At 49.4% G+C, this 26,947-nt stretch overlaps 4 protein-coding genes across 15 annotated transcripts; 2 read left to right on the forward strand and 2 right to left on the reverse strand.

Moving 5' to 3' along the window:
• Positions 1-5: 5 nt before the first annotated feature.
• Positions 6-6,110, forward strand: LOC116947669 (protein YIPF3-like). 2 transcript variants are annotated; one of them, XM_032963665.2, is made up of 8 exons: positions 11-420; positions 748-939; positions 2,167-2,319; positions 2,485-2,577; positions 2,711-2,842; positions 3,339-3,452; positions 3,938-4,061; positions 5,266-6,110. In XM_032963665.2, the coding sequence occupies exons 1-8, from the start codon at positions 361-363 to the stop codon at positions 5,394-5,396; spliced, it is 999 nt and encodes a 332-aa protein (XP_032819556.2). In that variant the 5' UTR covers positions 11-360; the 3' UTR covers positions 5,397-6,110. The 2 variants fall into 2 exon arrangements, 1 of the variants encoding a protein (XP_032819556.2); XR_012945708.1 differs by lacking the exon at positions 5,266-6,110 and having other exon boundaries at positions 6-420; positions 2,711-3,452.
• LOC116947663 (uncharacterized) lies at positions 4,607-17,447 on the reverse strand. Of its 10 annotated transcripts, none has more exons than XM_032963652.2 (13): positions 17,088-17,447; positions 14,657-15,305; positions 14,026-14,174; positions 13,832-13,908; positions 13,341-13,468; positions 12,937-13,024; positions 12,113-12,219; positions 9,527-9,687; positions 8,684-8,786; positions 7,789-8,553; positions 7,603-7,703; positions 6,792-6,858; positions 4,607-6,606 (listed from the first exon to the last, which is right to left on the reverse strand). In XM_032963652.2, the coding sequence occupies exons 2-13, from the start codon at positions 15,174-15,176 to the stop codon at positions 6,500-6,502; spliced, it is 2,373 nt and encodes a 790-aa protein (XP_032819543.2). In that variant the 5' UTR covers positions 15,177-15,305; positions 17,088-17,447; the 3' UTR covers positions 4,607-6,499. The 10 variants fall into 10 exon arrangements, with proteins under 10 accessions (XP_032819543.2, XP_032819536.2, XP_032819540.2 ...); XM_032963645.2 differs by lacking the exon at positions 17,088-17,447 and adding an exon at positions 16,852-17,055; XM_032963649.2 differs by lacking the exon at positions 17,088-17,447 and adding an exon at positions 16,852-17,055 and having other exon boundaries at positions 14,657-15,308.
• A 109-nt stretch (positions 17,448-17,556) lies between these two features.
• On the forward strand, positions 17,557-20,126 carry SDHAF1 (succinate dehydrogenase complex assembly factor 1). Of its 2 annotated transcripts, none has more exons than XM_032963684.2 (2): positions 17,557-17,882; positions 19,483-20,126. In XM_032963684.2, exon 2 carries the CDS (start codon positions 19,493-19,495, stop codon positions 19,748-19,750), a length of 258 nt encoding a protein of 85 aa, XP_032819575.1. In that variant the 5' UTR covers positions 17,557-17,882; positions 19,483-19,492; the 3' UTR covers positions 19,751-20,126. The 2 variants fall into 2 exon arrangements, with proteins under 2 accessions (XP_032819575.1, XP_032819574.1); XM_032963683.2 differs by lacking the exon at positions 17,557-17,882 and adding an exon at positions 18,121-18,363 and having other exon boundaries at positions 19,483-19,888.
• A 435-nt stretch (positions 20,127-20,561) lies between these two features.
• On the reverse strand, positions 20,562-26,549 carry GLO1 (glyoxalase I). The gene is made up of 6 exons (XM_032963673.2): positions 26,396-26,549; positions 24,378-24,460; positions 23,403-23,543; positions 21,514-21,581; positions 21,302-21,391; positions 20,562-21,080 (listed from the first exon to the last, which is right to left on the reverse strand). Exons 1-6 carry the CDS (start codon positions 26,477-26,479, stop codon positions 20,992-20,994), a joined length of 555 nt encoding a protein of 184 aa, XP_032819564.1. The 5' UTR covers positions 26,480-26,549; the 3' UTR covers positions 20,562-20,991.
• Positions 26,550-26,947: the final 398 nt, after the last annotated feature.

Raw genomic sequence — 26,947 nt, forward strand, 5'->3', positions numbered from 1 at the left:
GAGTTTCCTGGACACGTGGACCCGGACCACCCCCCCTGGGGAGCTCAGCGGCACCCACCCGGACCCCCCTGGGGAGCTCAGCGGCACCCACCCGGACCTCCCTCGGGAGCTCAGCGGCACCCACCCGGACCCCACTCGGGAGCTCAGCGGCACCCACCCGGACCCCACTCGGGAGCTCAGCGGCACCCACCCGGACCCCTCTCGGGGAGCTCAGCGGCACCCACCCGGACCCCCCTCGGGAGCTCAGCGGCACCCACCCGGACCCCCCTCGGGAGCTCAGCGGCACCCACCCGGACCACACTCGGGAGCTCAGCGCCAACCACCCGGACCCCCCCTCGCTAAGCGCGATCGCCCTCGCCCATGGCGGACAGCACGGGCCCGGAGAAGACGTGGGACGCGTACGGGACCCCCTCTGCTCGGGTGAGGAGCGGTGGCGGGGTGGTGGGTGGGTCGCAATTTTTTGCCCAGACCCGTCTCTCAAGACTCGCCCCGTCAAAACCGTGCGGCAATCCGGTCATTAAGCTCAACATACTAATGCAGGTTCAAACTTAATACCTGCCACACGAACACAGACGCCAGTGCCCGGACCGGCCGGGTCAATCTCGGCAAAACCGAAGTGGCGTAATCGAGCTCACGAGCCCAGGGGGCTCATGAGACTAGGGGTTGGGAGGGGGTAGAGGGGACCCTGAGTCCTTGCAAGAATTCTGAGTCGTGTGTCCCCCCCCCTTGTTTGACCCCCACCCTAAGGAGGGGTCCCGGCCCGGTGCGTCGGCCGTTATCGACATGGAGAACCTTGACAACGCATCTGGCTCCAGCTTCGAGGAGGTGGATGAGCCGGGGGGACCCGCGCGGGAGCGTCGCGGGGGCGGCGGGGAGGACGAGGAGTTCCTGGGCATCTCGGGGCTACACAGGGAGCTCGGGAAACAGGTGGTCGGACAGGTACAGCCTGCAATTGACAGTCTTGATTTAGTGTGCTGATCTTTAAAGGTGCATTGACAAATTTTGATACTCCAACTGATGCTCCTGCTGTTGTGGGAGTGACTCATGCAGCCAGCTATGGCTACAGGGTTTGGTGGTACATGCTGTTTATGGTGAAATTTCGGTCACAGTTCCTATGATAACTGTTACATTGCTTTTATGGATTTATTTTGGTGGTTTTGAAAAGTTTTTTGGTTTGGCCATGTTTGTTTGTTGTAGTACGGAGTTAAACTGATGGCTTTAATCTAAGTTGTGTTGTTGTTTGACTTGCATCCCACTGGGATTTTTGCACACAGCGTTGGTGTACGGTGCTTTTTATGGAAGATTTTTGCTGTTTTTTATGTTTACGCATAGTCACTTTAAGATATTTTATTGTTCATGTTTTTGTTTGTTGCGGTTGCACCCGATTCAAGAGCCGAATGGCTCACAGGGCTATACCAAATAAATGAAACTGAAACTGTTCACGGGGCCTCGAGACAGGAGCCGTACCAGCGTGGGGGCAGGGGGTGCCTTGCCCCCCCTGGTGGCAAAAGCTACGAATTGGGGCCCCTTTGACAAACACCATGTTTTCAACAGAAGTGTAAAAGACCAAGTATTTAAAACGCGATTTAAATCGAATTTTTATTAAAATGCTGAAGTTTACCTTCCACGTTTATTTTTTTTATTAAATCCGAGCAGTCGCGTTTCGCTTCCGCAAATCAAACATTTGGGTCCCATCTGACCGATTGCCGCACCCCCCTGAACTGATGTCGTTATGTCCCTTGGGTGAAAAGTTAACTACCTCGCCTTGTATACAGGTCGTGAGTTCGATCCCCACCCTGATGCCTGTATAGATGGAGTGTGCGTCTCTCTCCTAGTGGTCGCGTGGATTTTTCTCCGGGGCCTCCAGTTTTTTTTCACCACGTTGAGAATATGCGTTGAGAGTATTTGGCTGCGAAACATTTCCACATAAGCCACTTAATCGGGCTAATTTTGTGGCCAGTTCACTTCTGAAAAACTATGTAGCTCAGTGGGCCTTATCTGGTAAAATAAGAATCGTAACAAAGTTCAGAGTTGGGACCGGGGGTCTGCGTTATAACGAAGTTCCGCTTAAAACTTGAGGTATTGGTCAGGACTGGAGTCAGGTTAAGACTGGGGTCCGGGGTCGGCATTGGGGGCCCGAGCAGTGTCTGTCGCTTTGCCCTGCAGGTGTTGTCCGCGGGCTCGGAGCGCGCAACCAAGGCCTTCGCCTTCTACGCCAACATCGACTTGCTGCGGCCATACTTTGACGTGGATCCCGCGCAGGTCCGCGAACGCCTCTTACAGTCACTCATTCCCAAGCGCCAGATCAACCGGCCCCAGGTGTGTACACCCCGCGCACAGCAGCCCCTTCCCCTGCGCTCGGGTCGCTAGGTTCCTAGCAGAGTGGGCTAACCACTGCGCTACGCCCCACAGGTGTGCACGATGCACGGGCACCTCGGTTATCGACTGATGGTTTAGGGTCCGTGCGTGTGTGTGTGGTTGCAGGGAGTGGAGAGGGAGTTGTACGGGCCGCTGATGCTCGTCCTCACGCTGGTGGCCATCCTGCTGCAGGGCATGAAGTCCTCGGGCACCATCATTGTGGGGCTCTGCAGGGCACGCACCACTCACAGGCCACCTTCAATGCTAACCTGGTCTGGGCCTTACGTTCCCAGTAGCTTAGTAGCGAGCGAGGCCTAAGTGTGGCCCCATGCGTGTGTTTGTGTGTATGCAGAGGGAGGGCACGCTGATGGGCACGGCCCTGGCCACATGCCTGGGGTACTGGCTGGGCGCCTCCGGGCTACTCTACCTTCTGGCCTACGTGACCGGAACACGCATCTCCATGAGTCAAACCCTGGCGCTCATTGTAATGGCCTCTATAGTACCACGATCATCACTGCAACCACTTACAGTCACCACTATCCCCACAAACACTGCCATATTCACCACAGGCATAATGAAGATCCACTATAACCACTGTCAGTCACTACAGCTCCAGCCACCACAACTATGCCTACCACTCACCACCACCCCCCATGACCTAAACAACCATCCCTATAATCACCATCTGCTTCACAGCCACCACCTCCAATATACAATCATAATGACCACCACCCAAACTACACCCACCACACTTTTCACATCTATCAACCTCCTCTCCAACAACCACCACCACCTGCACAACCACCCCCACAATCACCACCACCCCTTCCACAGCCATTACAAGCAGCACTTTTACAATCACCGAGATCCAATGAAATTCAAACCACCAAAATTCTTCATGGCTACCTCCACTGCAACCATTACCACCTCCAGACGTGCCATCACAACCACCCCTCCCCCCGACCCATTTATGTTCACAGGGCTACAGCCTCTTCGGCCACTGCGTCGTGCTGCTGGTCACGTATAACGTGCACGTGCACGCCCTCTTCTTCACGCTCTGGGTAGTCGTCGGGGGCCTCTCCGCCCTCCGCATGGCGAGTGCCGTACACCACACACTGAGCAAGCCTCATGTAAAGAGCACTCCTCATATATTCAGAGAACACACCGACATGTTCACAGTTGATGACAACAACTCAGGGGTTTCACCATAGTGTTCACATGGTGAATAACGTCCGTTATTGTCCCTTATTCATAGCACATAACCTCTGTGGTTTAAGGCAGTGTTATTTACAAATGTGGAGTGTTTTGTTCGCTGTTCCAAGTGTAGTGTTTTGGTTTGGGCTCCATGCTGAGCATTTCTTCTCCTAAGCTTTTGCTACGCATGACTGCGGGCATCTTCAAAAGTTGAAATAAAGGTGCTAGCAGTATTGCATGGCGAAAACATGAGAGAAGAACTGATCAACAGGCCTAAGCCATAGAGACCACACTTTCAGTGGCTGCCGATTCCGAACTGTTAAATCTGTAATGGTATTGTGGTGGCGAGAGTTATAATGTCGTGATGGTTTTATGGTGGTTTCAGGTGATGGTACTGGCATCGCGGGCTCCGGGCTATCGCCAGCGGATGGTACTGTGCGGGACACTCGCTTCACTGCACATGCTGTCTCTGCTGTACCTACACTTCACGTACCATCGGGTGGTGGAAGGTACGCGGTTTATTGAACACACGCAAATACCCACCCTCTACGTTTCGAACACTCAGACCGGTCACACCTGCAGTGCACATGCTCAGACCAACAAAGATCCCCAGTATAGCTTACACAGGATGTTGGGGCAAGTGCTGTTAGTGAGCACCTATGAAAGCCAGCAAGGCACAAAGCAGTGGATGTCCAGCACCATGCCTGGCCACCTTTGTCTCCCCAGTGCTGATCTATACATACCGCACCAGGTACTCATTTCAGGTTAAGTCAACCTAAGGGAACCCAGGACCGATTTAGATATTAGTCGTCATTGTTGGCGGTGAGCAGGAATCAAACGCAGGTTGCCGGGTTCACAGAGCAGTATGCTAACCAATGCACAACCTCTACCAACAACCGCCATTCGCCACCAAGTGGTGGTGTCGTCACCACGATGCTTGTATCAGGCCAAATGGACCTTGCGGCCACGTGAACTGTTGAAGGCTCGCTGGCAGGTCATGGGACAGACCCAGGTGCCATAGTTTGACTGAGATCATACACACTGACACAGTACATAAAATACACACGTTTATCTCAATACACGCAGCACACACCCAGACCAACATACAGTAGTAGTAAGTCCTTGTTTAAAGCAGTAGATGCGTTCCTGAAAAGTGCCACGTTAAGCGAAGATCTCGTAATGCGAAAGCAATTTCTCCATGAATAATGTAACGATGAAGCGTGGCGAGATACGATGAGCTATATATCTCTTTTTCAGAAGTAATCTGGCCACAAATAATAGCTCAACGAAGTGGCTTATCTGGAAATGTATTGCAGCAAAATAGTCTAAACGCATGTTTATAAATGTAGAGGGAAAAACTGGAGGACCTGGAGCAAAATCCACACGACCACAGGGAGAATATGCAAAGTCCAAATATACAGACATCAGGGTCAGGATCGAACCGATGACCTCCTGCATGCCAGGCGAGGTATTTGACATCTCACGACTGTAGTTCATTGACCGTGCAGAAATCGCGTTATAAGGGGCACGTTTTTCATTGTTCGAAAAGTGTTTCCGAAAGCAAGAACTGCGTTATAGTGAAAATGTGGTGTGAATACCACACGCTTAAGCGACGGCTTACCGCACACGTGGATTCAGCACATACCTGAACTCATAACATACACAGTGCACAACCCCCATCACAACACCTCGCCCTGTTTCTCTCTGGTGCAGAGCTGATGGAATCTCTGGAAGGACGAACGTCCATGGGCCGGGCATCTCGATCCATTACAGACTTGGCCTCCGAGGGCCAAGGCAGCTTGCTGCTGGCTACAACACGGCTCGGAATCACAGCACATACATAGAGGCTCCTCGTGCACACACATGATTTCACACACAGGGGGCCCAGACACAGCCCTCCATGGCATGTGCTCACAACGTGAATAATGTCTGTTAAAGTGAAGTCTTCTGGGTTTGGATACATGTTGAGCATTTCTTCTCTAAAGCTTTTGCATGCACTACTGCGGGCAGTTACAGGAGTTGAAATGAAGATGCCCGCCCGCTTGTTGTTTTCAAGTTTGTTGTCCTTCCCAGTACCTCCGATTAGCACTGTTGGCTATGTACGGTGCGAAAGAAGTTCAACATACATATCGCATGGCGAAGAAGGCTTGATAGAAAATTATGCTGAACGGGCGACCTAACGTAGAAGATGACACTTGGATGCGCAAACCTACGTGTTGAAACCTTTCCACTGATCATATGAAAGCTGGGCCTGGTCTCCTATAGAGACCCCAGTGAGCACCTTGGATGCCTCTTGATGGCACAGGGGGTCACCTCGTTACTTCTGCAGTGTCCGTGTTCCAAGGAAACTGTAAATACCTTGTATATTAGGAAGCATAGCACTTCATTAAATATAAATATTTTACTGGTCGTAATTAACTTTTAAATGTATTGGTGGCAAGTGATGAATGGGTGTTGCTGTTTTGGGTGTTGGTAGTGCTGTGTAAAGCAGCAGTTATGGGGCTTCTTGCTGTAGTTGTGCCTTTGCACAATGTTAAAATAAACGTGAGGAGGACGTTTGTGATGTTGAACTCGATTTTCTTAATAAATATGCTTTATTGCCTTTATCAGCATTTGACACAAGACCGGGTTTGTTTCTGGGGTGAGGGCTTTTGCCTCATTGCAACAGAGAATTTAAGCCATAGACCTGACGTGTGTGTAGGTGACAGTTTCAAGTAGTGTGATTCTTGTTTAGATAAAAACATTTAAAATATTCAATAAAGGACAACAAAGTAAATTAAAACCACGACTTTCCTTTACAAACAAAAATTTTGAGGCTTGGTCTGAACCTTGAATCTAATAATTAGCCCAACTGGTGGCTCCTGTTGATCGAAAGCAGGCCAAAGGATGTTGCACCGGCTGAATGAATAAGGCCACATTGATGATATTGGGAGAGTGGTGCCACTGCTCAGTCAGAAAGGTCATGGTCTCCCTCAGCATACCGGAGGTGGAGGTTGTACTCCGACTCTGTGATTGCAGAAAATATGAAGTCTGCGGCCGTATTCAAGGGTAAATCTGCACCCAGTCACAAAAAACACCGGACCCATGACAACGCACAATGAAACATTATCAGGGTGACACGTATGTCGACACCGCCATTGGCAGATATCTGCTATGTTCCCAGCATTTCCACAGATACAATTATTGCAGGTAGCTACGGATGGAGGGGCATAGGAAAGGAAGTGATGCGGATTTCGTACCTGCACTGCTGAGGGGTAGCTGCAATGAACGCCACGCACAAGCAGCGCCATTGGCCCCAATGCTGCCCTGTTGAAAACATACATGGATTGATGTCTGGATACAGGGATTTGATTTCATCAAGAAGATATTGTTTGTGGCGATAGAACCGCAGTACAGGCGACCCCCGCACCTACGACCTAATTTGTTCCTGGACGATGGTCGCAAGTTGAGTCATCGTAAATCGAATCCTTATTTCCCATAGGCGCAATGTTATACATTGGGGTTCCATTCCTGGAAACCCATTACATACCATCAAAAATACCAAAATTTACCACGAAAATAAATTAAAAAATAACCCCTAACAAACATTTATTGTGACTTAACATAACCTTTACAAACATTTATTAAGGAAAAACAAACATTTGTAAATCCTTAAGTATTTTTCTGCATGTGCATCACATTTCCTCTTCTCAGACGTAGCAAAAGGCGATTTTTTGTTTTAAAAAAAATGTTAAGAAAATTTACAAAGTGAACAGCGTTGAGAAAGGACGCTGCGTTCGCTCTCGGCGCAGCTGCAGACTGTCGGGCGATACCGTGCGCTACGCCATCTGGCGACGAGTGTGTGCATGACAAACGCAGACGTCGCCAATCGACTCGACGTCGCCAATCGACTCGGCGTCCATAGCAGTCGTTGGGCGGTCATAGATACGAGTTTTGGTCGTTACTGTCGGGGTCTTAATTACTATAAGAAAGGTCGTAAAAGCGGGGGGGGGGGTCGCAAGTTGAGCCGTCGTAAGTCGAGGGTCACCTTACAGTGCCATATGCGCTCACCATGCCTGGCTTCACACCCACGGTCTTTGTAGATTCTGAAACCTGTAGATTCTGAAACCTGGCTGCCTTGGTGACAGCCTCCATAGAACTCCTTTTAGCTGCTGAGGAAATCGAAAAAACAAATTCAAGCAAGCAAGCTACAGCACACACTAATCGAGTGTGGCGAACGCACGCCACCATACTCACCTCTGAGATGCAGTGCTTTCCTCTCGCTCCGCGTACGGAGGCGCTTGCTGCGAGAAGGGCACTCGCTACTAGAGCTGCTGCTCTGAGGCCATCCCACGTCTCCCTCATTCCCCGTCGCCTCGTGGTTCCGAGGTTTCTGGAATGGTTTTTTCGAGGCTGGTCCGCTCGGGCTGTGACCCTCTGACTCCACACGTTGCCGCTCACTCTGGGCACCCACTTCCTTCGTTGGTGTAGCGGCAGTGGACATGGTGGGGCCCGAGGTCGTCCTGAACCGCTTTGCCTTCCGCACAATGCCCTTGCTCGCCGACTCTTCTTCATCAATTGCCTCTGTGCACTCCTCTAGCTCTGTTAGGAGCTCCGTGGGGTCCTGTAAGGTCAACGTACGCTTCTTGGAGCTGTGCTGGAGAGCAACTTGGTTCTCACAAGGTTGTGGAGGCTCCAGAGTCTGTGCATCCGATGGACTGGGTAAACTCTGTATCGCGCTCAGTGTGTCTGGAAGGATTGTTTTGAGGTATATAGATGGCACAGGTTTCACACTGTTATGGTCCATCTGGGCCACCTCGCCACCGGTGGACTCTGAACCGCCCAGCGAACCCCTCTCCGTCTGCTCCGTGTGGCTCTCCGTCTGCTCCGTGCGGCTCTCTGTCTGGTTGGCCGAGCTCAGGTCCTGCAGCAGTGCATCCAAGGCCAACTTGACCTCAATCAACCTTCTTGCTGTTGGCTTTGGTACGATCTGCTGATGCTTGTGGGAGCCCTTTGTGGTGCCTGGACATAAAGATGGCCACGGTAAACTGGAGTGAGATAACGAGAGCTGCACCGACTGAAAGCCTGGCGTCAGCTGTGCATGGTCAGCCTCACATTATGGCGGTGACTGACTAGGCTTGAGTGTACCTACCATCGTGATCGCTGACCTGGCGTGCCGGGGCCTTCATGCTTCTTGGTTTCGGCCTCTTGAGAGACTTGTCCGTCACGTCTCCAGCAGATTTCTCCATCTCGTACTTGTTCCACAAATAATGGCAAACAAGTTTAACGTGCGTTTACATTTCCTTTTCTATTCGAATAAAAGTTGTTTGGAAGATTGAGATGATTAAAAAATATATAACCTTCAAAACAACTAATCCTACTCATGAACATGATAAATATGCCTAAGTCCTTTATATTTTGTTGTGTAAATACATTTCGGATTCGGCGAATATGTTTTTAAGTTGAAAAAAGCCACAAATTACGGATTCCATCTCATCAGTTATAATCAGCATGCTATTGTGAAAACAATGCATATATCAAAGCACAATGAGCCAGTGAGCTGGTCAGGTGGCTCAGTGGTCCAGCAAGTGCTTTGCTATCAAGAGGATTGCGAGTTCAAATTCCAGTTGGGGGTTAACTCAACCCATTATCCCTCCATGGTCGATAAAATATATACCACGTTGTGGGAAAGTCAACAGTATTTGTCCGATCTATAGACTTGCCCCCTGTCATAGGAATGTGGACTTTCCACGACTGACTCAGGGCTGTAAATAGCAGATAAGCACTACCTCAATTCATTTGAGCAGGAAATCACTGACTTGAGTGGCCATTACAGAGAAATAACTTGCACAAATCAACTCTGATGTGAATAATCTAAGTTTCCCACTTGTTAATGAAATTATTGGAAACTCAATCCGCGGCTCACCAACACCACAACATCTAGGCTCTTTGCACGACTGCACAACACTTGGCGCATGGACACGCACACACTAACCAGATGTTTGCGGGCCGGGGTGGTGATGGAGTGGCTCAGCAGGTAGTCGTGCCCACCGGCCGTCACATGCACCTTGCCCGTCTTGGGGTCCGTGATCAGGTGCTCGCCCCTCCAGTAGTCCAGTGGGGGCCTCACGTGCCGCCCGCTCCTTGTGCAAGGTGCTAGATGCACAGACAAAAATCCACCGTAAAGTATTTTAGCGGCCGTTGCGGCAAGTGCTGTTAGTGAGCACCTATCGAATCTGGCACAGCACACGAGGGGGTGGGTGGCCAGTGCCACACCCGACTGCCTTCGTCTCCCCAGTGGTGATGTTTACACACCGCACCAGGTACTCATTTGAGGTTGAGTCGACCTAGAGCAGGCCCAGGACCGGTTAGGATAATCGCCACTGGTGTTGGCCGTGAGCGGGAATCAAACACGGGTCACCGGGTTTATAATGCAGCGTGCTAACCGCGACATTACCGCTCCCCACACAACAGCTTAGCGAGGTTACAACAGCAACAGTCAGAATTAACACCAAGCTCCACGTGATGCCTGAAGTATATCAGGCGAATCTGCTGCTCTTGGTACTGTTGATGTCACTTCAATTGCTTCTGCTACAAAGCCATCCATCCTGTTACATTCCCCCTTTTAATTCATTATTTGCCTTTGTGGTCTACGGAGACCAGGTGGTAGTCGTGACTTAAGCAACAACTGCTGATAAAGTCCAACACGCAGTCAGACCCGAAGAAAATTGAAAAATGACTGCGGAAATCTCAAGATTCAAATTGTTAGTTAAATTATAAAGAATATGGGTTGCCAAGAGTTTTATCATCCATTAAAATAATATTAAGGTCCATCAGCCTTTGGGGCTTTGTACAATTCAGCTGAACACACCCAATAGTGTTCTTGTCGGGCTTTTACTCATAACATCAGGCTCTCTAGTAGCATGTCTTAAAAGTCACAGTGGTGATGAGATTGATAATGTCAAAAGTGGTCCAGGGTTTTCTGCTTAACTAAACACAGCAATCCCTCACCAATCGCATTTTTCGCATCAGGGGTATTTATGTATCCACGATGTTCCTTCGGCATACCAATTTGATAACTGTTGTTTGTAATTTTGGGTAATCGTGGTTTAGCAAGGTGACCAGCACTTGTAATTTCAAGTCACTCATATGTATTCCCTTCATGCATAATCTCATCTCCCAGCTCCCACCACCGATCTCTTCCCACCACCAACAGTGACTGTTGTAGTGTGCGGGCGTTGTCATATTGCTACGCATTATTTCGCTTTTCTTGACGTTTAATACTAATTTATTTGCATTAATTGTGCCCTTAACCACGGCCCATAAGTGTGCAACCAAAAGGGTGAGCAAAGCCCATCTTCCCTTTTGTTATGAGGTGGTGAGACTCAAGAGTTTGTTGGAGTGGAAATATCAGGTTTGGTATCCATCAGGTATTCTTTACTTAAAATAATGTAAAAGTTATCCTAAAATAGCTTAAAATATAGCAGAGCTACTCAGCCACGCCCAAAACACCAGCTCACTCATAAGAGCTTTTCCGATCTCTGGCTCAGCTCCCTTTATTTAGGCGACAGCTCTCCCTCAATTAATTATTTCATTATTAAATCCAGCTGTTCCCCAATTACCTCACTTCATGGGGAGTTGCCACACCTCCCAAGAAATCATCCTGGGTGTGCATCCACGTTAGGGCTGAACGATTTGGGGAAAATATCTAATTGCGATTTTTCTGACAGATATTGCGATTGATTTGCGATTAAATTTGTTTTAAGTCAAGCTTCAGTTCAATATTCACTGTGTAATAGATTTAAAACATGTGATGGAGCATTACTACATGATACCATCAAAATATGAACTGCTCTATATATTCTAATGCAAGGATGATAACTTTAAATATATGAATTGCTTCCAACATGTATTTATTAAAATGTTTTAATTGAAATAGAACAAACATAGAACAATTGTTAAGTTAAATAAAGTTATAATAATACAAAATAAAACAATTCCAATAAGAAAGTAATAGGACTTTTCAAATCGCAAAAAATCACAGCCTTTGCGATTTCCTAATCGCATTGTTTCAAATTGTGATTTTGATTTGAACGCTATTAATCATTCAGCACTAGTCCACATACCCAAGACACCGAGTGGCCCCTCCAATTCCACGCAAAGTATTCAACCCCCAACCATTTCCACACAGGCGTGGGCACAGATCACAACACTTATAACACCCCCCCCCCATTACCTCATTAACGTCATCGTTATCACCATGAACCCTCAGTATTAGAGGTAAATAACATTATTTTATGGTTTGTATTTGTTATTTGTACATGTATTGTTTTTTTATTATTTCCTTGTGTATTTTATTTAAGTTTAGTGAAGGAACAGGCAACTTGGTTTGGTGTTTTAATAAATGAAACAAAAATAAATACTTTATTTGTGAGGAAACAGACCCTGGTGTATTTACTATTTATCACCTGCAATTGAACATGACAGACTAAAATAACATGTGGAACAACGTTTTCAAATACAGGCACTTGTGATCCAAGTTTCTACGTGATGGTAATCGAGCTGCAGTGAGACGCGCCACCTTTAGGAAGCTGGCGCTTGGTTAAGGAGGCGGTCTTTGTCTGCCGTGCCTTGTCCTTGGCAGGAGATTCCCCCCTTTCTGATGGCTGAGCCCCACGCGTCTCTGTTCTGTAAATAACATGAATCCGTCATAAAAACCCCTGCATTTCCAAGTGTACGGGTGGCTCAGGAATCAGAGCCCTGAGCTGGCACCACTGAGGTCGTGGATTCGGATGCAGAGAACCACCTGGGATTATACCGCATTCTCAATTGTAGCCTATTTATAGTCTCAGCCTAAGTCACCGATCACTGCACACAAAAAAACCCCATCACATTAGATTTTGCTTTCACTTAATTTGGCTAAAATCGAGCTCTGGCATGTAAACATTTCAGTTTGATTGACATGCAATGAACACTTTTTTTCAGGGCATAGAAAAGGTGAGGTTAAAGAGGCCTTTTGAAATTCCCTCTAAGGAGGCCATTCTGTTAAACAGGGAGATGCGCTACTCGTTGTCAAGTTCCAAATGGAAATGTCTGATGACATGATGCAGGTGGCTGGCCTGTCAATGGTGGAAGCACCTGTTGCCTACATCTTGGCCATATACACTATTCAATTGTCAACCTTATTAAAGTTTCCCAATTTCTTTGAAATCCCCCTAAAAATTGTAATCTGCAAATACAAGTTGGCAAATCTCTTTGCACTTTCTCTCTGAATTAAATAAGGTCTATTGCCAAAAACTATCAGTCAACTATATATCTTTTACAATAAAACATTGTTAAAAAATATAATCAATGCAGTGAGCTTGATTCATGGTTGGGTGAAAACACTTGCTGCCCCATACGTACTTGTGAATTGCTAAGTGTCGAGTCAGGATCTTGTCCCAGTCGTCTGGAAATCCATCCGCGAACTTTCTGTAAACCGCACTTGGAAATACTGTAAGGTGGGAAAGTGAATCATCAGCCACAGAGATGATTCAAACTGGTGTCCATGCAGACAATAGCTCCGCTCCAAGTGAATGCCTCCCACTTCTCCTTCATTGGACCAAGTCGTCTTTGAGATGTGGTCACCTCTAAACGCTCTGCAATTCTAAATTGTTGTGGCTGCAATTAATCCCTGGAGACTTTAAGGAAAGGTATTTATACCAGGACATGTATATAACGACATGGTAGCTTCCCTCGCTGATAAAAAGTCCACAAAAACAGACAAAACCAGGGAGGCATTTAAACACACACTATGTACACGCACTCACCAGAAGGCTCCCGGTTAGGGAAGTTTGGAGGACCCTTGAGACTGTAGATGGCACCAGACTTAGTCTTGAGTTGGCGCGCAGACAGGCGCTGCACGATAACACTGCTGTGCCACATCACGTTGATGTCCCTGAGACCAATGACAACAGCTTAATGTAATAAAAAAAATCCAGAAAAGCCTCACAGAGTCTCATGACTCTTTTTCAAGGGGAGCATGCTTTGGGATATTTAGACAATTTCATTAATGAGTGTTTTGCAGGTGGAAGTAAACCAGAGTACCTGGAAAAAGAGGGCTAACTCTCAACGCTGCCATTTACTTGACCACCGCGCAGCCCCACACAAAAAGCACCAAGCAAGGCCTGGTGATCACCTATTCAAGTGCTAACCGGGGTAACCCCCCCATAGTTTCCCAGATCTTACAAATTTGGGCACATTTAGGGAAGAGGACCGAGTAGTTTCCTAAAGCAAAATCATACAAAGGAAAACCACGTACGTTCGGATACCCTCCACGAACACCGCTGTGGCACCAACGGAAGCAATCGTCCACATCTTCAAGGTGATGTTTCCTGCCTCCTCACGACAACACCCGTGGTGTGACACTCAGCTTGATGTACAAAAATACGAAACGTACAGTGTCTGTTACAAATGTGGCAGTGAAAAATGGGGTCGAATGATCAATGCAAGCACCTGGTGACTGCTGCCATCTGCAGGTGTCATCTGCTCTTTGTCCAGCCCTGTTTCCAGCTCTGCCTCTAACAAGGACCCTCTCTTGACAGGGGGACGTTGTCTCGTGCAGTTTTGCTGCTGGTCAATCAGCTCCATTCCTTCAGAGATATCTGAAAATGGATTTATAAAAAAAATATGGCCGAGTACCTCTAGGGCTGAATGCCATGTCATCAAAGCACTTGAACCAGCACCACTGTGATACAGTCAGCCACTTATATATAACATAGAGGTATTTTTTACAATATGCCTGATAGCCGCAATGACTTGCTATTCTCAGCCCTCTCACCAAAGACTGCACAAATAAAACATGTTACCCAGTTAAGCTTATTTCAGCTCTGAAGATATTGCATTATTAGATGAAAAGACTTTGAAGAGGATACACAATATGTACCACCACAGCGGATAAAGGGGGCTGTGGAAGTGATTTCAGAAGTATTTTTGTACATACTCTTCTGAGGTTACGCTGACACAAGGTGGTGTCACTGCTTGCTAGGAGAGTCTCAAAAGTACATTTGTTCAACTCAGTTGCCCAATTGGAATATAAAGAAAAATGTAACAAAAATAATGATATCATGAGATCGCTAACCATTACCTCCATACTCCTTCAAGACGGCCACAAACCCCTCTTCCTGAGATAGATTGTCCAGGGTAACATTTTCTATGTACCCCTGTTCATCATCCATGCCATCTGGATGAGTCCGGGCAATGCTTCCTTCCATTCCGATGGGGCTAACCTGTGCAATGCCTTTTTTCAGGGCGACGTGGTAATCTTGAGGTGTGTCCATCTCTTCTCTGCCCCGGCAGTACAGGCTAGCCCGAGCAATGTCTTTAGCCAGGTCAAAAGGGCTTTTCCGTAACGTTCCTTTAGGCGGGCCAATCGGGCTAGCCCAGGCAATGTCCATTGTCTGGCTGAATGCATTAGCCCATGTTCTTGGGTTGGCCTGGGCTTCATCTGCAAACTCTGTCTGGGTGCTCTGGCTGACCATTTTTCTAAACATGAACTCGCACATGCTGGGGAGAGGAGCTCCGTTCTTGCCAATGTATGGTAACCCTAGGGGGATCCACATGCCCCTCATGACGGCGGTCTCCTCGTCGTCCATGTTGCGTCTCATGTTGGGTTTGTGCTACATGGAGGCCATCAGTCTCTGCGATCTTGTGATGGGAAGAAGTGTTGTCGTTAGTCGGCTGGAGACAGTGAGAAGGCCAAGATGGTGAAGGAAGAGCTGAGGGGCCAGTCCTTGCTGCTGGTTCAGGAAGCAAACAGATACACCAGCATCACCAAGACAAACAACAGGCATTAAAGACCGCCACCACCACCACAATGAACACCAATGACGGTATCACCAGCATTTTCACCAAAACATTGACAATACTTTGACCTCCAACACTACCAGTAGGCCTGGTACGTTTGCGGAGGGCGGCCATCCCCTCCCATTGCTTCTTGCCATTGCAAAAGGGAACAACTTTGCCGAGGCCCAAATTGTATCCAATGGAATATTTATGATTCACGTGCTGTTTTACTTGGGGCGCACTAAACTGAAATATTAAATGTGGCATTGACACATTTTGAAACAATTTCCAGGAGATAGTGGTATATTATTTACATCGACACTATTTACGGTACTCACCAAAATGTTATTTATTTTAACGGCATTTTGGGGGGCCCCTGAGTTTAGGGTTACGGTAGAGTTGTACCCCCCCCCCCCCCCCCAATTGTCCTATCTCGTCAGGTAAGACGACTACAAGAAACACCAGCAACAGTATACGAGCATTACGACTTTCGCATTCAACAGTACGAGGTCCACCAAACACAACACTGAGAGCACTCCGATCACCACTGCCACCACAACAACAGCAGCACTAGGATCAACAATTATGTTAAGATCATCCACCAGTGCAGGCCAAATGTGTTAACTCTTTGACAAATGTAATAGTGCTGTTTGTTGCTGATCCCTTGGTGAGTTGGGCCTTTACTTAGCAACCGTGATTTAAATTCAAATAATTAGGCATAAACCACCAAGATACAACACACTCCACCTCACTGCCCAGTTTGAAAACTGCTTCAAGTCACCACGCAGACCTTTTTACAGCCATCATGTCACTTACTCGAGGATTTACCAGCTATTAAAGTCGCCACCGGGCACTGTACGTGGTATTAAACAGCGTAAATTTGAACGTACTGTATATACGTTACGGTTCCTGCCACACGGGCGTGCCAGGGTGATGCGGCTGGCCTCTCCTCGGTATCAATTCCGTGCTTCGTCGCGGTAGTGTACGCGATCCACGTGGGTAAACCCCGCGGGGAATCGGTGAGGTGAGGTGGGTAGTGAAAGTTTACGCCACGTTTAGAATCGCGGACGAAAAAATAAAATCGCTCCCTCAAACTTTTTTTTAAATAAAATCCCCGCAACTTTTCCCGCCAAATCGCGGCGCCTGAAAAGAAAGCGAAACCGGCTCCCGTCATCGCGGACGCTAAACGATCTCCATCACCCCCCTCCTCCCCGGTTGCCTCATAAGTCTGCTTGAGAGCGATCTCCTCTTAAAGGTCGACAGGGCACACGAGGAGGGGGAGATGCGGTGGGCCGACCCTCAGTGGCGATGATTAGCAACACCGCGGCACCACAGAGGCCGAGTCCAACCGCAAGGAGCGCTTCTGACAATCGTCTCTGGGGTCAGCCGTCGGTTGCGAATCGAAACTTTGGCTGCTCGGGGTCGGAGAGCGCAAGCCGGTGGGCTATCGCTCACGCACGGACTTCCCCCTCACCCGTCGTGCGGCCGTCTCCTCACCGATCTCCTCGTCACTTGCGGTGGCTACGCGGGCGACGGCGTCTCCCCTCACACCGAGGGTGCGGAGTCGATCCAGCGCGAATCGATCCGCCATTGACGCAAATCGATGGGATCGATTCCATCGTCACGCGGAACGAGGGCGACTTTTAATTGCAATGTGCACAATTTCCTCTCGCGTTAATAATTATTCAATCGACGAGTCCATTATAAATGCCACCCGAGGTATTAAATCTTACTGAATGCTTGCGAATGTACTCTCCTCCGGGACAAATATAAATCTCCACAGCCTGCGCAGTCTGCTGCGGTGTTCTCTTGCACGCCTTGTTCCAGCCACACTCATCACGGTAATTAATTTTTAACTTATAGCAGCAGCAGCGGCAGCAGTAGTAGCAGCAGCAGCAGCTGCCCCGAGTTGCGGGTTACTGCGGGGACGGCAAACACTTCGCTGCAGTCGTAGTACTGTCACACAACTACGTTTATTGTACGAATACAACAATGGTGACACGATTGTATGTCGGTGCACATCAGAAGTGGTGACCCGTGCTGTTGTTGGGGGCTGCCGTGGGCACGAGCGACGCTGTGGCCGTGTGCGGGACGCGGGTAAGCGGGGGGGGGTAGCGGGGGGGGTAGTAGCGGGGGGTAGCGGGGGGGGAGTAACCGGGGGGGGGGGGTGGAGTTACCGCAGGGGGGGGGGGCAGCCGCCTCCGTCATCAGCAGGCGACCGCAGCGAACGTCGCGCGGTGGCTCCTCAACAGCGGCGCCTCGCGGCTTCCCCCTTGCAGGCGTCGCCCTCGCAGCGGCAGGCGCCCAGTCTGCGGGCATCGTCGCCTCCTCCTCATCCTTCTCCCTCATCTCCCTCCTCAGCCTCCTCATCCCTCCTCCTCATCCTTCTCCCTCATCTCCCTCCTGCTGCTGCTGCTGCGAGGAGCCCCGACTCGAGGCCCCGACTGCACCCCGGGGCCCCGGGTCACCTTCCTGAGAGCCGCGACCGCCGTTGCCGTCACCCCCTCCCGCCTGTCCTCCCCCACCGGGTTGGTTCTCAACTTGTTAAAAAAAACGATTTAAACGCCTCCCCTTATTACATGTTTAGTTATTTTAGTAAATAACTTTTAAAATGTATTTTTATAACGTGATTTAAAAAAAAAATTCCGAGTGGCTCCTGCTGATAGCTGCGTCCTGTACAGCGCTTTGAGAGCCTTGATGAAAAGCGCCGTGTAAATGTAATTATTAATATCGTTGCGTTTACCGGTAACCGCGTGTAAACCCAAAACCGGTTAGCTGTTGTCCACGCCGTGGAGAATCGTCTCGCGACGAGCGTGAGACGTTCAACCTCGCCGAACGAGTCCCGCGGCATCGTCAACAGCCGCACCGGGCTCGCCGCTCAGAGGTCACCGGCTCCATTCGATCTCCCGTCGCGGAAGTTTCAACAATTGGCCCCGCTTGCTCCAGCGGCACTATTCGTGACGAAAGTTCCACTGGACATCGATCATCGGTCGCCGATTTTTGGAGCCGGTAAATCGGATTGGGGAAACGGTAGTCGTTTCACAAACCTCGTGAGTACTTGGTGGGGTGTCGAGTGTCCGTGATGTTTCTGATGAGCCCCCTTGGCCCGAGGACCTGGTAAAATCACCTGGTGGATACTACCTCCAGGGCTTTGTGAGCGTGCCGAGTTCTTGGGAGGTGCCTGGTAAGTCTGGTAATCTTCTTTGGTTCTTTCGGTAAAGTCACGTAGAATGTGAATAAAATAATACATTGATAAAATAAAATAACACTAATATTCACACGACGTTTCGGCCACAACACAAGCGGCCTTCATCAGGTTTTCATCAGGTGAAGGCCGCTTGTGTTGTGGCCGAAACGTCGTGAGAATATTGTTATTTTATCAATTTATTATTTTATTCTCATTCTACGTGACTTTACCGAAAGAACCAAAGAAGATGAATCCTTGCAGTCACGAAAGCTTTAAATCGAAATTTAAGTCTGGTAGTGTTTGTAAATACCTGGTTGGGTCCCGAGATGGCATCTAGCGAGACCTCGTGTCCCTGGTACGAGGTGGGAGCCCCGAGTGAGTACCGAGTGGAGTACCTGGACACGTTACTGACACGAAACTCATTTACCTCGCCAACTGCAGGGCCCAGCGTGGAGACCGAGCGCCGGTGACGATAACGATTGCGTTCGTGGTAATTGTCGATTGAGAGCACGGTGGTGCCGAAGGTGATGCTACTTACGATGAGGTGCGGGATGGCCTGTTGGCTCTTGAATCCATCAGTGTAGAGCTTGTGTTGTATCTGCATGCCTGTGGATGTTCTCCGTTTGTTTTCCCTCCCACACGAGGCCATCAATTGAATTGGCAAGATATTGATGGTACTGGTGTTGGGTACGTTGGTGATGCTGGAGGTGATGGAGATGTTCATGGGGAATGTGCTATTGATTCAAGTTAAGGTCATTTCTCTCAAGGTGATGGTACTGTTGATGCTGCTGGAGATGAATTCGATGGTGAATATGCTGGTGATTGGTGTAGATATTGCTATTGGTGGTTATGCTGATCTCTCTTGCTGGCGCCGAGTTACGGTCCTCGTGGAAATGGTACTCATGATTGTGCCGACACCGCTGCTCCCGTCTCCCATACAGGCCACACACCATGTCGCGACACAGCCGCCTGCAGAAGCAGGTGCTGGGCCTGTACAAGCAACTGTTACGTGCGGCCTGTGACAAGCCAGGCTTCACCCCACACATCCGCGCCGAGTTCCGCCGCAACGCCGCCTTCCCTCGCTCGGACGTTATGCGCATTGAGATGATGATGCGGCGAGCACAGCGCCAGCTGGAACAGCTGCGCGACCCCAGCACCCGCCAGATGGGTGCCTTCAGCAGCACGGAGCCACCGGGTGAGCGGGCATGATGGCGCCCTGGCCGGCAGCATCCCAAGTGCGTGAGCGTCAACGAACGACTCAACATGGGACCAATGCTGCCCACGTGGATCAGCCAGGGTTCATGGTGCGTTTGGCGACTTGGGAATGACTGACGTAGACTGTGGAGTCCTGAGTAATGGCTGGTGTCTCCAAGATAAGATTTGGTGTTTTGCGAATGTGTTTGAAACTTGCGTCGTGATGTTGAGTTTGTTAAACAGCAACCAACCACGGCAAAGTTTCCATAATGGACAGGGCTTAGTTGAACACAGTTGCTGAGGCACTTGGCTCGAGGCCTGATACGTCAAGCAGCCAGCAACAATCACTCCTATCACAATAATAACAAATCAAGTTAACGTTTCTTTAATTCAGCAAGGTTATAAGTGCTTGGGAAAAGAGATGGCAGGGAATTATATGGCTGCGGCTGCGTGCCTAGTCCAGCCTACCAGAACATTCGGTGATAAATTAAGCTTTGGTGGACTCGCATAGGCTGCGTTCTTGGGCTCATGGTCCACATGTGGTTGACATCACTGTCTTGCACAATGCAACTCAATACCAGTGCCTGAACTATTGTACACGTTGCACACTCTTCACAGGCGAAGTGTGGGTGTAATGCTGCCGCCCGCTTCAGGTTACAGTTTACCCCACCCTAGTCCCCTTGGCCACCGTGTGTCGCAGTTTTATTTGCGGGGCCCTCTGGTGCTTTCCATAACTTAGTATCGCACACACAGGATAAGCTGTATATATTTGTATAGTCACTAAATGACGGACATCACAACCATGCATAAACGAGTACACACTGTGTCATGTTGCTAATAAAATATTATTTATGGGAATACACGCATTTCTGAATTAAGTCAACACTTAGTGTATAGAAAGGACTTCTTGTTACATCCAATCATTGAAATGGCATAGTAGATGTCCCGGCATGAAACCTCTTCATCTTGCGGCCCATGATACTGCAATTTCCCCTCGATTACCAAACGTTCTGAAAGTTCCGGTATACACTAATGGTGTTATGTGTATGGCATGCCGCCGTATACGGCCCATTTGAACCGTGGTTATATATGGAAAAGCTTGGTGGAGATAATTGAGCAGAGCAGCCTGCAGTGCCATGTGACCACACGACGGCATGGATGGGCTAGCGTTAAGAATTGTGTTTGAACTTTTAAAGTGCCAGCCTGGGTCTGTAGAGTGTAGCGTCATACAATTTGCTTGCTGGCCCAGGGTGATTTTAGGTGATGGTAACCATGCCGTTTGGACTGAGCACTTCAATCCAGTAGCCGTCGGGGTCCTGTATGAAAGCCAGACCCTTCATCTTCCCTGCTCACCCACAGGTTCACATTGGCCACAGACAATTCAGAACATGTTACTCAACAATAACTCAAGATTCCTTGAAAAATACTTATATCAGGAAACAGAAATTATTGCCCACCCCCAACCATGGCAAAAAAACCTTCCTGAAAAAAAAGAGTACCGAGACTTCCCTGGATAAGTATGATAGTAATTACCCGTGAACACCACCAGCAAACATTAGCACTCACCATCGTCGGGCTTCTTCACGAACTTAACGCCCAGCTCTTCGAAGCGCTTGCAAGCCGCGTACACGTCCGGCACGGAGATGCCGATGTGCCCTGCGAGGGAGGAGGGGAGCACGTGTCGCACCTGGCCAGTACCCGCCAAAATCATGCAGCACCGGGCATCGTGTCGGAGCGGGCAGTAAGCGGAGAGTGCGGCAGTGGCACTGCGAGCTCACCGAATCCGCGGGGCTCCGTGTTGCCGTTGTGGTAGGCCTGGGCGTCATCGCTCTCTGTGCCCCAGTTGCTGCGTGGGGACAAGGCGCGGTGTCAGGGACGTGGTGCAGATCAACACAAACCAGCGTGTCAAATGGTTATGTTTACCACAGGTGTCCTGCAGCAACAATGATGTTTGCCAGTACTCAAATAGATGACTTGGGGGGTAAAAAAAAAACAAGCACCAATCGGTGCTGAGACAGTCTTTTATCAACAATGTGCAACCACATATGAATGACTCGTGAATTTGGAAAATATATGCATATTCCATGTGCTGTAGACTAAATGCAAGCTTTGCATTCATACAAGATAATTTAATGTTGTGCTTTTGCCTCGAGGCAGCACAGGTAGTCAGCTGTACAAGGTTGGTGCTTTGACGCTAATCCCATGATTATATTCTCAAAGTAGGAACCGTGATGGCTGCGGAAAAATGACGTGACAATGGCCAGCGTTTTCCCGTGCGGTCACCAAAGAGTTCTTGATTGTGACTGAGAATAGCACAGCATTGTGCAGAACGGCACCTCACGCAAAGCTTCTCATCAAATACATAATGACAGCCTATGACCAAACTACTCGGATTGCAGCCAATCTTGTGAAACCTCTGTTTGAAAATAAGCTTGAGCTTGGATAGTGCTTGGGTGGGTTGACCACTTTGCATGGCTTGTTCTAGGGTGCGGGACTATGTGGCAGGCAGCAGAGGGCATCACAGAGAAGTAAATTGCTTTATTGTGCTACTATGCTTTCGCGGCTATGCTCCTAAGGTGTCAGCAACACTGCACTCACTAGCATGGTGATGTGTGGTAAAATTATCCCTGTCACCAGCACGGCACAGGCAGGCGCTCATCCAGTAATGGATTGACAAAGGACAGTATAGAGACTCCTCTACTTACGAACGAGCTATGTTCCAGGTCTGTTCGTAAGTCCAACTTTACTCCTGTTGATTTCAAACATGTTGTACGGCATCAACATTAAACAGAGGGAATGGCTTTAAAAGTTGTATAATCTCCCGTAGATGCCACTGGTTCTTCATGTTCTGCAGATGTAGATGCCTCCATCAATTGTGCAGCAGTTGAACTTATGACTCTCGGTTCGAACAGGCAACTGGACATACGGACAGGTTTGTTCATATCGCTGAATGTTTGTCAGTCAGATGTTCGTAAGTCGATGAGTCTCTGTATGTACATATGGCAACAGTGACTGATGGTGTCAGGGTGTGCACAAGCTACACAATAGCACTTTCTCGCACTTCGAAAGATTTGTAAAATACAGATTGCTTCATTCCTCTTGCTCTTTCCAACTCAAGAAAAGTGATCACGTGTGAGTGTAATAAATGTGTACTACCTGCTATGACATGGATCAGAAACAAGGACATTAACAAGTAACGTAAAACAAGCACAAGTATCCAAAAAAGTGCAGAGATGCATGCTTATAACATGGAGAAACAGAATGAAGAACACGATATAGTAAACATATGCAGGTTAAAGACAACCTTCCTGACTTCTTAAAAATAAGTGGTTATATTCTAAAATAATACATAAATAAGTGGGGTCGGGTAGGACACACTGTTACAAGGGATAGCCTGTGCAGTGGCAGTCGAGGGATGGAACGTGTCCAAGAGAATGCCCACAGTGGAGATGGAGCAATGAAATCAGCTCGTGCACATCATGGGACCTTGGGAGATCGGGGTGACTTCATCCAACAGTGGAATAATAATGGCTAATGATGATGACCTTGTATACAAGGCCAACAATCAGGTCATGTCTTCATGCTGCTGATGTTTGGAGTGGCACGGGAAACCCCTCTCAGTGTTGTGCATGGCTACGGGGTTGGTGCGCGGGCGCTAGCGTCTCACTGCGTGAGCTCGATGGTGGCAGGCCGCGTGAACGTCCACTGCACGCGTTCCTTCCTCTCTGCTGGGATCGCCTCCGCCTCCTCGAAGCCCAGGAAGAACAGAGAGAACTTCATCTCTGGGAAGTCAAACTTCTGCAGCAGCCTGCAGACAAAGGAGCACACAGGCAGCAGCAGCTGTTGGAGCGCTCACTCCTCCCACCATCACGCGGGCGTCATCACAGCTGGAACGAGGCTCCCTGGATGCCAGGGGTAGGGAACCTTTTCCTTTCTGAGGGCCGAATATAACTTCAAACATCTTTCGGTGAGCAATCACATTGCAAGAGGCCCTTACGTTGACAGAAGTGACTGAGCGTGTTAAAGTTAGAAAATGTTGACAATAGGAAAATACATTTGTGCAGCAAAGATACGTGCGGTAATGGATAAATAGCATTTGCAGGCCATTTCAAAGTGGTAGGCTTCACGTCACCATGGGCCGCAAGATATTAGGTCACAGCTCGTATCTGGCCCAGACCATAGGTTATCAACCCCTGCTGCCATCTATACAAAGACAAAGACCCCCCGTATAGCCTTAACATACTGATGGGGCAAGTGTTGTTAGCGAGCACATATGAAGGCCGGCACAGCACCCGAGGAGGGTGGGTGGCCAGCACCACGCCCAACTGCCTTTGTCTCCCCAATGGCAATGTTTACATACTGCACCAGGTACTCATTTGAGTCCACGTAGAGGAGGCCCAGGACGAGTTCAGATAATTGTCACTGGTGTTGGCCATGAGCGGGACATCGAACTCGGGTTCCCAGGTTTGTAGCGCAGCATGTTAACCACTACACCACCATTCCCCTCTATACACATGCACTCACACAGGTGACCTACTGACAGCAATCTTAAGATGCACACAGATATTTTAAAAAATGATTGGTTTACTAATGCCTGTGTTACGTGGACAAAGCAAGCATGAGGTGTGGGTGGGTAGCGAACCTCATTCCCAGGATGCGAGTGTAGAAATCCAGGGACTTGACAGGATCCTTCACCCTCATCATTGTCTGCTGCATCACGAAGCCCTGAACACGTACACAAACACCCATACACTGAACCCACACCCATAAACTCAACCAACACCCATAGATCCAATGTTGATGTTTACACAGCGCACCAGGTATTGATTTAAAGCTGAGTCTACCTAGGGGTGGCTCAGGATCAGTTCAGATATTTATCCCTGCTATTGATCGTGAGCGAGAATCAAACTCAGGTCGCCAGGTTCGTCGTGCAACGTGCGAAACACAACACTACCGCTCCCCACACTCATTACACACCCAACCATACACACACTCCCACTCATCAGTGGCATACTTGTGGCTAGCTATATTACATATTTGTGGCTAGCTATATATTTTTGGGTAAGTGCCTAGTTGGCCAGTGAATTGTCTGTCACCAACCAGTTAGCTAGTTGGCATAGCCAAGTGACTCCGGTCAGCTGTGGGGAATCGATTCTTAGCTTTACAAATCTCGCCGGGAATCGTTAACGTGCATGCATCGATTACTATTTAATACAAAATAATCACCAATAAAAATTGTAATGTTGCATTTAGACTAAGGTAGTGAGCAAAACTGCACAGACGAGAAACAACAGTATTTAGGCGACTGTAAAATAAACATTTCACGGCAATCGATTCTGGAGATCGAAAAATCTCATCGAAATCTGGAGCAGGCTGCGACTGCCCGCAGCACCACCGCCTCGACTAAAAATAACCGCGTGGGACGCGGTGTGTAGAGAGAGGGCTCTGGATTTATAGCGCCTCGAGATTTCTCTGGTGGTTGTTTTTGCCTCGACTTATATTTGCTTCATTGTTGTACTCGGTTTTTTTTCACGATTCCTTTTGCGATTATGGTGACCGAGTGTCGCTCTTGCTAATGAGACTCGTCCATTATTTTTGGTTTGGATCGCGTAAACATAAATGTGAACGTTAAAATACGCCAACACGCGAGGTTTATCACGTAAACAAAACGTGCAAATTAGTTACTCATTCGGCACTAACCGGTGTGTTGGAGAGTAAACGCGCAAGATTTACAATTCGAATACAACAAGTCTCAGCAGGCAACAGCCAGAATTGTGGAGAAATCCTCCCGTTTCGGTCTTAAATAAATCAAATCCGACTGATTCTGGTTTCGTCAGCCCCTCACCCGGTTCAACAAAACTAGACCTGAACCCTGAACTCCCGAGAGCTCGCTCTGTGTTTGGACTTTCCCCCGACCCACTGACGGGATTTCAACCCTCGGCTTGCTCTCTGGTTACACTCGTGCACGGACGGCACTTTCGCTTCGCCGTGGGTGTTGACGCTAATGCTGCCTTCTTCAATGCCAAGGCCCGCGGGCGACTGGCGGCCCCTGGTGGCCTTTAGTGACCGCCACCCCCCCGGCCCCCCCTGACAATACACAAATAGTGGAAGCTATCCCCATAGCACTGTCTCAAACCCAAATGGTTTCAAATGCGTGGGTGGCCCTCACAGTGGTGATGTCTCATTGGCAAAAAAAGTGCCGTCTGAAAACGAGTTAAGAGCGCTGCGTCAATGCCACGGGCTCCGTGGCATCGCCTCGCCACCACCACCACTCACTTTAGTGGCCAAACACCATCAGTGGTGAGCGTCCATCCCGTCGCCGTGCGAATGACGGCAACCCCACGAGTGGTGCGCGTGCAACCCGAACGCAGAGGAACGATTCACGTCCGTGCGACACCACGAGTCGCGCAAACGGCGCCCTCCGTGTGCCTCGTGGCCCCTGGAGGCACGGGGCTAAGGCGGCGGCGATTCTCCGATTGCTGCCGCAGAGAACACAGCGCGAGTCACCGACGACGGACACCACCTCCTGGCCCGGGCCTCACCCCCTCACACCGCCTCGCGCTGGGGCGAGCCAGCTCGCTGACACCAGGGGGCGGCAGGCACTTTCACCCTGTCCGCAATCACTCCCTGATCCTCGCCACCCTGCCCTTTCACCCTCACCTTGGTGCTGGGGTCGGGCTGCCCACACGCCGCCAGGACCTGCTCCTCGCTCAGAGCGTGGGGCGCCACCGCCGCCGCCGCCATCCTCACTTGCCTCCTCCAGCTGATGCAGGCGCGGTCACGAGAGCCGCTCCCCACCAATCACCACTCGCCCAGTGGCTCCTCCCCTCGGCCCCCTCTACGTCCCTCCCCTCGCCCCCCGCGGCCCCGCCCACGCGACCCCGCCCACACGGCCCTGCCCACGCGGCCCCGCCTAGGCGGCCTCGCCCTACGAGTCCCCTCAGCTGCAGGAGTCCCGGTTGAACCTGCCACTTGGTGGTTGAACCTGCCACTTCGTAGTTGAACCTGCCACTTGGTGGTTGAACCTGCCACTTCCTGGTTGAACCTGCCACTTGGTGGTTGAACCTGCCACTTTGTGGTTGAACCTGCCACTTGGTGGTTGAACCTGCCACTTGGTGGTTGAACCTGCCACTTTGTGGTTGAACCTGCCACTTTGTGGTTGAACCTGCCACTTCGTAGTTGAACCTGCCACTTTGTGGTTGAACCTGCCAC

This window comes from Petromyzon marinus, chromosome 31 (genome assembly GCF_048934315.1).
Source record: "Petromyzon marinus isolate PM22_M1 ecotype Great Lakes invasive population chromosome 31, UKy_Petmar_22M1.pri1.0, whole genome shotgun sequence".
Classification (NCBI taxonomy): domain Eukaryota; kingdom Metazoa; phylum Chordata; class Hyperoartia; order Petromyzontiformes; family Petromyzontidae; genus Petromyzon; species Petromyzon marinus.